At 37.4% G+C, this 12,861-nt stretch overlaps 1 protein-coding gene across 1 annotated transcript in view; it reads left to right on the top strand.

Moving 5' to 3' along the window:
• The window catches only part of VWC2L (von Willebrand factor C domain containing 2 like), a 175,304-nt gene extending 164,240 nt beyond the window's left edge, over positions 1 to 11,064 (top strand). The window contains exon 4 of the mRNA XM_003765955.3: positions 9,727 to 11,064. Coding sequence (XP_003766003.2) covers positions 9,727 to 9,875 — 149 coding nt within the window. The 3' untranslated portion in view covers positions 9,876 to 11,064. The remainder of the gene's footprint in view (positions 1 to 9,726) is intronic.
• Positions 11,065 to 12,861: the final 1,797 nt, after the last annotated feature.

Genomic DNA, 12,861 nt, shown 5'->3' with positions numbered 1-12,861 from the left:
AATATTATTGAGTGCCTGAAGCTGTGCTGGAGCTAACCTTGGTGCTGAACACAGAGACTGCTCTAAATTCCAAAACAAAACACTACCAAGTTTTTTTTTTTTTTTTTTTTTTTTTTTTTTTTTTTGAAGGGGCGAGATGGGAGACAAGACCAAGTGAAGAAAAGGGAAGGTGGTGGTTCAACTATGTTTTTTTTGTTTGTTTGTTTCTCATATCTAATTCTTTCTGTTTAGTTAATTGGAGCATCCGGTTATAAATCTTACATATTTAAGGGCCAGGAAAATTTTCCAGAGTTCAATCTAAAATTTGCATGATAATTTGGTAATATTGAGTTTCCAAAACAATCTTTTTTGAATCTTGCTCCCTTGATATGAAGTTTTTTTTGTTTGGTTGTGGTTTTTTTTTTATAATTTTAATAGAGTTCTGAAGTAGTTCATGAGTAAGAGGCTAGTAGGCTGGAGAAAGGAATGATCCGCATTCCAGAGGCAGTGCCTGAAATCTGATCAAAGTAGTCCTTGACAAGGAACAGAGACATCTTATTAGAGAAGCAACTTTCAATGCAGTTAACCATAATTACTGACATTTTAAAAGTATCTGTCCCAAAACTCAATAGTGGGAAATGAGTCCACCTGATCAGAAAAGCTATTTGTTTTGTCATAGCACAATGTCATCCATCAGACTCCATGAAGCAAAGAATTAGAATTTATTATGAGGACGTCTATAATCCAGTCTAATTCCAGGGTAAGCAGAAGCCTGTAAGAGAACTATTTGTTGAAACAATGTTTTAATGACCATGCCAAATAAACACAGAGCATTTATAGTTTTTCACAATAGGAATCAGCTTCATTTATGAAACAGGAAGATCATTTACAACAAATTTCTGAAAGACACTAAGTGTCAATTACAAAATGTTTAAAAATGGCAATATTTTAAAAAGGCCTATTGAGGAATGCTACATTGCAGTTGGAATCAAGATTTTCAGGAACATTGTATGACTTTTGTTATGATAAAGCCTTTTTATATGGTGATTGTTAACCCTTTTGCCACTGATAAATAGAAGCCTAGAAAGTAGAAAAGACAGAACAAAAACTCAATGGATCAAGGATATTTAAGTACTAGACTATAGCTACTACCTTGTTCTCTCTGCCATGCTGATCTCTCGAAGGTTTGCCAATATTCCTAAAGGACAAAGGAATGGAGTCAGCAAAAGCATCTCTTTCTCTGGTCTATTTGAACATTTTATTGTCAGCTCTTCCCCTCTTTCTCAATACCTTTTCCTTTTCCCCATCTCTTAGTACCAGATGATAGCTAATAATAGATATTAATGCATGAAATGGCTCTTAAAGTCTCCTTTCTGTAGAATAGTTGTTAATATCAAGAGGGAGAGATGGAGACCAGAGAGACAGAGAGAAACAAAAAGACAAGGAGAATATGAGGAAGAAAATGAAGAGGAGGAAGAAAGAGAATTGGAAGAAAAACATGGAGAGGGAGAAATAAAAGGGAAAGAGAGAGAGAGAGAGGAAAGGAAGGTAGAGAGGGAGAGAAAGCAGGAGAGAGAGAGAGAGAGAGAGAGAGAGAGAGAGAGATTGAAAATAGGAAAGAGGGAAAGGGGTTTGGAAAAGGTAGTGGAAGAGAAGAGAGATTTAAATCTGAAGATTTGGATTTCAGCAGAAGAAAACCCTGGGGAGGCAGAATGAAAATATAATTGCTACTAGTATATGGGGGAAGCCCAAAGCCAAACAAATAAAAGATATTTCTGAATCCTTTCACAAAAAATCAACCCCAGGCAAAACAGAAAACAAAAATAGTCTCCTCTTCCTCCTATCCTACAGTCTCCCTTTCTATAATAAATAGTCCTTCTCTCCTTTTTAACTCTCCCTCTTTTCTGATGCATAGTACCAATGTACTTCCCTTGGTCAATTAGCCCCTTGTTACCATCATTAATGGGCCCTGAATGAACTTGTCTTCTTTTGTTGTTTTTTTTTTTATTGTTATAGTTTTTTATTTACAAGATACATGCATGGGTAATTTTTCAGCACTGACAATTGCAAAACCTTTTGTTCCAATTTTTTCCCTCCTTCCCCCCACCCCTTCCCCAGATGGCAGGTAGACCAATACCTGTTAAATATGTTAAAATATATGTTAAATGCAATATATGTATGTATATCCATATAGTTATTTTGCTGCACAAGAAGAATCGGACTTTGAAATAATGTACAATTAACCTGTGAAGGAAATCAAAAATGCAGGCGGACAAAAATAGAGGGATTGGGAATGCTATGTAGTGGTTCACATTTATTTCCCAGATGAACTTGTCTTCCTAAGAAAGATTCAAAAAATTTCCCCACTACAATATAAATTTCTTGAGAAACATAATTCTTGTTTTTGTCTTTGTATTGATATATAGTAAGTGCTTAATATGTGCCTATTTATTAATCTTATTCCTGTTCTCTGCTAGAGACAATCTGATAAAATTAACTAAATCTAACATGTCAATGCCCAATGATAATTATATTCATTATTTTTCTCAGATGCTATTTGCAAGGAATCAGAGAATATTATAACTGGAAACAATTTTAGAAATGATTTAGTTCATCTTTCTCATATTGTAATTAAGGAAACATGCATAAAAGATATGAAGTGATTTTTAATTAGCAGAATCAGGACTTGAACCCAACTCCCTGATGAAAAATTCAGGCAGAACCATCATTTTAAGGCTACTAGACAGGGATATTCATTATTGAGGATGGATGATGAGTTTCATACTTCCCAAACCATAGCAAGAAGGTAATTTTCTAGAGCATCAATATGTACATTTAATGACAAAAAATGAGATACAGTTTTGCTTCTAGTTTATAGAATTCCTTTTTAAAAGAAAACACAAGACTTCTAAGGCCAACCTCTAACCAACACATGATGAGCTATTTAATTATCCTAATAGACAGCCAGATCTGTAGAATGTGAATCATAGAATTACAGAATGTTAGAACATTAGAGAACAGCTAGTCCAACAACCCCGTTTTACACATGTTGTTCGTCATTTCAGTCATGTCCAACTCTCCTATTTAGAGTTTTCTAGGCAAAGATACTGGAATAGTTTGTCAGTTCCTTCTCCAGCTCATTTTACCCTGAGGAAACTGAGGCAGATAGGGTTAAATGACTTACCCAGGGTCACACAGTTAGTGTCTGAGGCTGGATATGAACTCAGGTCTTTATGAATTGCACCACTTAAATGTCCTGATTTATATATAAGGATACTAAAACTTGAAGGAGTCAGTTGGCTTTGCCTAATTCAAATGGCTAACCAACCTGTGGCAATACTGAACATGGAACCCAGGGCTCTTGATTCCAGTGTTTTTCCCCAATTAAAGTTCATCAGTCCACTGCTACCTTCTCTATTATTCTGCATAATCTTGCATCATATTCTTCCTACCATATCAGGAACATCTTCACTATAGCCTCCCTGTAGCCCCAGCAAGATCCCTATATAGGGCTTGTCTCTATTTAGGAATACTTGGAGGTCACAAAGGATCTGGGAAAAGGGTGAAGTGAGAAAGCTGAGTCAGCATATAGGCGACATTGCTATGAAGAAAACATTCTCACTTCTCCAGAGTCATCTGACCTCTAATCTCCCTACATTTCCAAAGGCAACATGATTACAAACCTAGGCTCTTAAATGCCTTTCATCATTTATGATTTGGGATCTGTGCCTAGACCCCTCCCCTTTTGAGGAAGATCTTTAGAGTCAATATCCAGGTAGCATAGACACCGGAATGTAGAGTTAAATATAATAAGCTTAAATTTTTGTTTTGTTTTCTCAGTAGCTGTGGGTAGCAGATTTTTCAGAAACCATATTATAAATGAGAGAAGCTCATATAGTGGTCTTCTTTGGCCTTGTTCTTGCAAGCCTGGACTTGTGGAAATGCTGCTTGATTTATAGCAGTGTAAACCTGCCCACAAAACACCCAGAGACTCTTCTTTCCCCTTTGCTGCTTTTTATTACCTTTCTCCTTTTATTTCAAATATAGCCTTGCAGAAGGTCTTGTGTGAGGGAGCTGAAGTACTTATTCACTGGTCGCTCTCACATGGCTGTTCAAAGATTTGACTGCTCTTTCTTGTTTTTAAAGAGGTATTCCACTCACACCTTGCTCTATTTCCTCAAAAAATAAAAATCTTTATTTGTGTCTTTACACCTGAAAAATCTAGAACCATTTGCAAAAACACAGTATCTGATATTATGGATTGCCTTTCTCGGAGGTACTCAGAGCAATCCTACAAACCTGATCTAATTAAAATCTGCAGAACACTGAAGAGGGGAGAAAGATCAGGCATTATTATTCTAAGTTACATGTGGAAAGGTGGAATTATAACAGAACAGGATGTTTGCATTTAGAATGAAAGGGCCTTTAGTGATCATAAATTAAGAGCCATAAGAGACCTCTAATATCATCTAGTCTTCCATTTTATAGACAAGGAAACTGAGGCCCAGAGAGCAATCCAAGTGATGCCCAAGGTCACACAGATAGTAAGCAACAGAGATTACTTAGTCTAACCTCTCTGTTTTATGGATAAGGAACCTGAATCCCATGGTTAGAATAAAAACTACTGGAGAGATGGGTAGGACCCTCATCCCTACTACTCCTACCAAACTTTTTTCTAATTGCTGAAATTTATTACAGACCATATGTGCATATTAACTCTCATTTTAGTATTTTGATTCATTAGCATTTCCTTAGAACTACAATCATTGATTATGAAAAAAATTAAGATATAGTAATCAACCAAGTGGTACTCCAGCCAACCCCAGAATGGTAAAAAATAGTTATGGAAATCTTAGTCTCTACTCTGCCTTTCTGATGCCCTTTTTAAAACCGAAACCTTGTGAAATGTACCAGAGGCAAAGTTTAGGGAATTATAGGTTATGGTCAACTTCAAGATTTTCTCCTTACAAGAGCTCTCTGATATCTATCCATCTATCTAATACATCTGTCTATCCTATCTATCAATCTAGTATATCTATCTGGTATATCTCTCTGTCTACTCTACTAACCTGCCTACCTTTCTCTCTATTTCTCTATCTATCTATCTAGTATATCTGTCTAGTACATCTGTCTGTCTTTCTTATCCTATCTAGCTAGCTAGCTATCTACCTATCTATCAATATATGTCTGTCTATCCTGTTTATTTACCTACCTACCTACCTTCTATCTATTGTATCTATTTGTCTGCTTCTTCTATTTATTTATCTACCTACCTATTTGTCTAGTATATCTATCTGTCTGTCTGTCTATTTATCTATCTATCTTTATCTTGAAGCTCAGAAACCCTGAAGAAGTGATTGAATTTATCCCCTTTTTCTTGATAAAGTTTCTGCCACAGTCACACCAGGGAAATAAGCATTTCTTCTGTTTTTAAAGATCATAGCATCACAGCTCTAATAGGACCTCAGAAGCCATTTGGTCCAAGTGGGTAGCTTTTTACAAATGAGGATATAGGTCCATGAATGTTAAGTGTCTTGCCTAAGTTCTCTCATGAAAAATGATGTGACAGTGATGGAGTTTTAATTTAGGTTTTCTGATGCTAAAGCCAATCTCTTTCCATTGCATCACCCTGCTAGATCCCCACAAAAAAGATCCCACTCCCTTTCTTGGTGATAAGACTGAATAGCTATATCTACTTCCTCTTGGAAGCATACAGTATGCAGCTATTCAATCTAATTCCTTCAAGACAAGATTTATTCTCTTCCTCTCATTCTGGGCCCCTGTGGAGATGGAAAACAGTTGATCACCATTCTCCATATAATAACCCTTCATACTAAAAGACTTACTGAGTTACAGCTCTGTCTTCTCATTCCAGATTAAATAATTCAATCCCTTTAATCTTTCCTCAGAGGTCCCATTTGCCAGGCTTTAGTTTAATCATTTTCATTGCTCCCCTCTGGGCCCTCTCCAAGGAGGGTTGCTTTTGTAATGCAGTTTACTCTCCTAAGCAACTTCCCCTAGTATAGGGGCTTGGGTAGAGTGAAGCAAATAGAATTATTCTCATTCCAAAGGAAGTCAGCACCAGAACCATGAGGAACTGAAATTCAACAAAGGTATGTCTTGGAGCCCTGAATTCATATGTTGGGGAGTGGGGAGTGAGGAGCTGATCAAAACCAATTGTAGTAATTGCAAATAAAGATGTGTTCTAGCTATACAGCATCCATATTCCATTGGTCACTCTGCAGGACAAATATCTAAATAACTTTTAAGGAGATAAGACCTTCTTATGCCAATGAGTGGCCAGATGTAATTAGGCCAATAAAATCATGGTACTAATAAAATTAATGAGATGAGAGAGGTTTTTCTGGTTTAACAAAAATACCACTGATTGGGGCAGCTAAGTGTTCCCTATCTCACCAATCATACTGTGACCCATCAGGCCCATATCATTCAGTGGGGCTTCCTGGCACATCACTGACTAACAATTAATATTACCTAAGTACCCACTGAGAGTGCAGAGTGCTATAAGTGGCACTCAAGCAATGATGTATAGAGGTTAATCATACAGGCAGACCTCTCTATGATCTATTTGATCATGCATAGAAAAGAGAAGCTGTGGAAAGGGAGTCATTTCCCCAAATGAATCCAAATGTACAGAGAGTAATTTGAGAAAGGCTTTCTTTCCTGAGTCCAACTCCCTTGCCCTGGCCCTATCTGCATTGCCCCTTTGAGATAATCCAGTATTTTGAAGATGAACAACTCCAAAATTAAGAGAAGAAATAGAAATTAAAGGGATTAAAATAAGCAACAAGGAAAGGGGGGAAAAAAAACTACTGCTCTTTGAATATGATTCAAAAGTATACTTAGAGAATCAACTAAAAATACTAATAGAAATAATTAAAATTGTCAAGATTTTATTTGACAGATTTCCTCAACCTCTGATGAAATGAAGAAAAATTTTGTATGAACATATTTAACTCTTTTGTTTAAATTATTGGGTTATGGAGCCTTTTTTTTTGTTTTTCATTTGCATCCCCTCATATCTATCTTTCCATATTTATGGGAAAGATCATGAGAATAGTTACAAATATATGTGTATATATATATATATATACATATATATATATATATATATATATATGTATATATATATATATGTCTCCATACCTAAATACATATGTGTATATAATGATTGGATAAGAACATTTCCTTCTCTAGGATAACCTAGGCTAAAGAATTGGGTAAAAATCCAATCAGTTGGCTTTTATTCTTGAATTCAATTCAGTTTTCATCAAGTCCTTTGGCTTTCTACATAGAAGTGTCCTAACTAGGAATTGTCTATTGACAGCAACCTTGAAGAGGCAGAAAGGCTTGTATGCCAAAGATCATGAAGAAGTTTAATTTTGGAACCAGATCATTAGTCCAATACACTATTCAGTCTTAGATGCTTTTCAAGAAGGGCTTCTTGACTCTTTTTGTGTGTCATGGACCTGTTTGGAAGTCTGACAAAACTTAGTAACCCCTTCTCAATGTAGTATTTTAAATGTATAAAGTTACAAAGGAAGTAAGAAATTACAATGAATAAAATAGAATTACAAAGGAAATCAATTATATAGAAAAATAGTTACCAAAATGTTAACATAAATAAATTTATAAACCCCATAAACCCCATACTAAGAACCTCTGCTTTAAAGTAATCAATCTATAACCATTTAGCAGGGACCTAACAGGGGGGGTTGAGAAACTGACTCAATCTCCCTAGTATGCTTAGTAAGGAGGATGACAAAGAAACTTAAATCGTCTTCTCAAGAGAATATAGGGAAGTCAAACAATTGATTGAGTTCTGCAATCACCTCCAGTTAGTGCTTCCAATATGAATCTTATAGCTAGAGTTTAAACATCAGACACTTGTCCATTATGATTTATGCCCTTGTCCTATAAGATGAAGGGAAGAAACATGAATACAGGCACATAGTGTGCAAGTAGATAAGTTATCTCTACAGAATACACCCAAACCAAAATAATAGATGGCAGATGCTATGAATTTAATGAGGCACTGGTGGTAAGTATATTGTGTTACTTTAGTAACATTAAATATTTTTAAATCATAAGTTTAGTTTTCAAGTAAGATTCTAAAGTGCATCTGATCTTAGTTCTGCAGGGGTAAAATATCTTATTATAAATTCATAGTAAGAGAAGGGAGGGATATTAAGTATTAATATACATTACCAAAATGATATCATATAGGTAACAAATAACTGTCAGTATGTTTTTAAAAAATAATAGGATTAGAGTTAGGAGTATATCTGTATTTCCCACAACACCCAATGATCCCATAACTGTATCTCTGATTTTCCCAGTTATTTCAAAGCATCAGCAACATAGTCCATTTCTACTCATTACTTGAAATTTGGGAAACACTGACACTTCTGTTTTATTTGGATGTGAAGTTCATTATCAGCTTAAATTTTACATGTAGATGTATATGAATATATGTGGGGAAATAAAATAAGAAATAAGAGGATTCAAGAATGAAAAATATGGAGATAGGAAAAAGAAGGAGAGGGGGTGTTTGCTTCAGCAGCACAGATACTAAAATAGGAGAGGGGTAAAGGAGGAAAGAAAGAAGGAGAAAGATAAACAAGAGAGGATGATTGAGTACAAATGGAAAGAGAAAGGGAGGGAGGAAGAGATAAGGAGGACAGAGGAAGGGAGAGGAGAAGAAACAGAAAAAAGAGAGGGCAAGGAGAGAGAAGGGGGTAACAGGAGAGTGAAGGGGAAAGAAGAGAAAGGGCAGAAGACAGAGAGGTTAGTAGAAACAATGGGGAAGAGAATGGAGGGAGAAAAGGGGGAAAAGAGGAAAGAATGAGAAAAGGAAGGGGACAGAGGGAAAGAGGAGAGAGGGAATAAGGAAAAGAGAGAAGACAGAAGGAGGGAGAAAGAGGAGAGGAGAAAAGGAGAATGAAATTGAAAACATTCAAAGATCCAACCATGAAGAGCAAGATGACATTTTCAGCAAGGTTTTTATGAACCCAAGAAAATAAAATTCCTGAGAAGCTGATTTCAAAAAGTTATTCTTTTGGTGGGTCTACTCAAATAAATAAATAAATGCATCAAAAGATAGCCAACAGATTAAAGGAGCTCCATTTATAAAAATCAAATGTACCACTATCAACACTTGTTTGAGATATGAATAAATCATCCACAATGAATTATTCATTGTTATCAAGAAACATGCTGGGAATTCCAGGAACTGGGCTCGGAAAGGTGCTATCATCTAGGAGGCGAGGGAGTTTGGGGCTTGAGAGAGTTCCTTGTCTTGTATCTGCAATGGGGAGTGAGAAGACTAACCAGATTGGGGTATCAGTGATCTGCTAAGAGTGGCCACATTTCTCCCATGTATAACTAAGTCTCTAGTGGCCTTCCTAACTGGAGGATAGAGATCACTGGACTAGCTATCCATAGAATTCTAATTTAGCAGACTCCATGTGCAGAGAGGTCTGCAACCAGCTCCATAAAAACAAAGGAAAGCAAAGGAAACAAATAAACCAAAAAATATGTATATGAAGCTAGTGACAATCTTAGGTTAAAAAAAAAAAGTGATTGTTGTTGAATTTGAGAGAGAATGACTAAATATTTCCCAGATGTTAAACCTCTCCAGAGAGTGGCTTGCCTCTGACTTCCTCATACATGGCTTTTTTACCCTGCCCACTTTCATTAATTAATCTATTTCTGTATGTATTCCAGGTCCAAACTGCTTTGCAGGAACCACAATAATTCCAGCTGGCATTGAAGTGAAAGTGGATGAATGTAACATCTGTCACTGTCACAACGGGGACTGGTGGAAGCCTGCTCAGTGTTCAAAACGCGAATGCCAAGGCAAGCTGACTGTTTAAAGCAGAATCCCAACCAATGACAAGTCCATAAAATGAAAAAAAAATGTTATGGCTTCTACACTGCACATGTTTAAAACAAAACAAAACAAAAACTGCCAGCTACAACCGGGTCACCAGCAAAAACCTTTTAGGGTTGACAAAAGTGAATATTTTACTAAGAGGAAATTTCTCTCTTTCTCTCTCTTGCTATACCGAATATATACAGTATATAGCTATCTAACACGCTTTTGTAAGTCCCAATGCTTGACGGTGACACAACGTCGGGATTTCTGACTCAGAAAGGAAGTACCATCCATTCACAGACGCCTTTGCTGGTGATGCCTCTGACCTGCCAATTTATCTTCAGCTGTTTAACTCCTTTTTACTCTTCTGTACATCAAACATGGCATTTTCCTATTGCGGTTCCCTCCCTTTTAAGAATCTTGGGGACCAGATTCTATAGAACGAAAAAAAAAAAGTTTTCAGCTGAGCCAAAATGCTGAGAAAAAGGAACGCCTAAATAGTGAGCATATTTACAACTAGGAGCACACCAAGACTCAGATTAATCAAACCACCCATGTCAACCATGTTCATGTCCTGTGATAGGAAAAGAGAAGCAGAGATTGGGAGGAGGCACAAAGGAGCAGGGTAGGGACCGAATGCTTTCTCCACCTGATATTGCCTCATACACTGAGGAAAACCACTGGAGTTTCAGGTGTAAGATCCTGAAACTACCAATGCAAATCTAAGGTGGGGAGGAAAACCTGGACCCAAATGGAAAAGAAACAGGGTTCCACTTGAAAGATTAAAAAAAAACTATATCACATTAGCCACCAGACTTCATCATACTGCTGTACTGAGTTTGGATTGTCCCAAACACACTCAAATAAACATAATAACATTGTCATCTGGTGATATAATTCTGAGAGCCAAGTTGAACAATCCCACTGTGAATCCGAATTGTTCTGAACAGCCTTGGCTCTGGGGGCCAGACTTGGTTGAAAGCCAGGAGGTTATATAGATTTCCTGGATTGAATCTGTGTTTATCATGTTACAGTAACATCCTCTCAGCCCTATGTCGAAAAAGACAAGATTCAGGACACTCTTTCCACCTCAAGTGCTGATTTAAATTAGTGATTAGGGTAGAGATTAGGGGGAGACTTGCACAATACAACTTTATCAGTTGACCATTTAGAGATATGTATGTATATGTGCATATATGTGGGTATATATATATATATATATATATATATACACACATAAGATATATATGCATATATATACATAGAAAAAAAACCAGTAAACCTTTGCAAGGTCTCAAGCTTGCCCTGGCAATGCTGCTAGTACAGTAACAGAAAAAAATACACAGGGTATCCTAAGACCATCTTGATTCAAGTGTAGACTAGAAATTCTAACTAGGCAACGGAACTTGTTGCTGATTCCACTCTCTGGTCCTGAACACACTGAAGCAAATACCATTTGATCCTTTGGGAAATTCTAAGATTGCCTCTGATTTAGGTTTTCTTTCGTTCCTCTTCTTGTTCTCCTGGTAATCTGGACCTCACAATGGGAGGGCCCCAATCCGGAATTCAAACCAACTCAGTGGGGCTTCCACCTACAAAGAAAGAGGGTCTCCCACCAAAGCTTCTTGCTTCATTTCTGTGCATGCTGCCTCTGTCTCACCCCTTGCACCTTTTGGGATTGGAATCCCTCAACTGTCCTGAAGGGTTAGATTTCCCCTGTGGGTAGCCCTCCACTGGCCCAGCCTCAGGATACATATTTCTGCCATCCCCGTGGCCCGTTGTTTTCCTTTTAAATTGCCAGGCTTTCCTCCCTAAAAATACCTAATGCCATCAAAAATATTGTTCTGCCTAAAAGGAATGCATCAGGGAGCTAGTCTCCCCACCAACATTCTTTCCATGGCCTAGCTTAGGTTGCACTGAAGCAGGCCGATGCCGTCATTCTTTATGATGCCAATTTGCAGGGAAGCTAGTGCCTTTCGGTTGCCACCATGAATACATCATATAGACAGTCATGAATCATTCATGAACAATTCTGCATGATTTATCCCTCCACTCAAAAGTAAAGGCATTCCATGGTGTCAGCTCACGGATAGACAGAGATGTACGATACTGTTTCCTTTGCGTGAAGGTTGTCTGTTGCCAGCTTCAAAAATCCACGTTCTTTGAAATAAAATAACAATAATAAATGACAGAAATAAGATTTGAAACACAAAGAATACCATGAATAGAGCCATGTAGCATAGTGCCCCATCTATTATTAAGGAGCCACGATGTCCTTTATGGGGAATAGAAAGGGGAAAATGCAATTGGGAAGCTGAGATAGAGTCATTTTGCATCAAAGGATAGGCACAGTGAGAGTCACAGCGAGAATTTACTATACCATCAGTCAAGAAGCTCTTCAGGGAGTAGTTACATATACAGCTGAAGGAGGACTGCCCTCCCCTTGGTTAGCTACCAGAAAGAGTCTCCCTGATCCTGACCCATCCCAGAGACTTTTGCTGTTTCCCTTAAGACTTTGTAGAGCCGACATAGGGTTGGTTTTCTTGGGTTCCCCTTTCCCATCCAACCCCCCTCCCAGCCTTTAGGGAGACGTGAGCCTCTGCTGTGATAATTTCTCAGAAATCCACTGCATTTTATAGTTTTCTTCTCAACAGGCCATTGAGATCTTCTTGCCAAACCTAAACAACAAGACTGTTTATAGTTGTATTGGTCGTTTTCTTTTTAAGGCTTTGTTTGTGGATCATCATTCTCTCTCCTTCCTCATCACCCTCCTCCCATTCCTCCCTCCTCTTGATTTCCGGGCTTTCAGTCCAACAATGTGGAAGTTTGGGATCAACAGCCTGTTTGTCAGCTGATGTTGGTTAATGAGGACCCAATTTCTAAAATTTTTGAACAATAGTGTGCCTGAAAACTAGTGAAGAAAAAACAAAACAAAACAAAACCTAAACACTAAACTGTAAAAAGGGGATTCTAGCAACAATATT

Source organism: Sarcophilus harrisii, chromosome 3 (assembly GCF_902635505.1).
Source record: "Sarcophilus harrisii chromosome 3, mSarHar1.11, whole genome shotgun sequence".
NCBI classification, from domain to species: domain Eukaryota; kingdom Metazoa; phylum Chordata; class Mammalia; order Dasyuromorphia; family Dasyuridae; genus Sarcophilus; species Sarcophilus harrisii.
The sequence above is the reverse complement of the archived record's forward strand: the minus strand, read 5'-3'. Positions and strand labels throughout refer to the sequence as shown.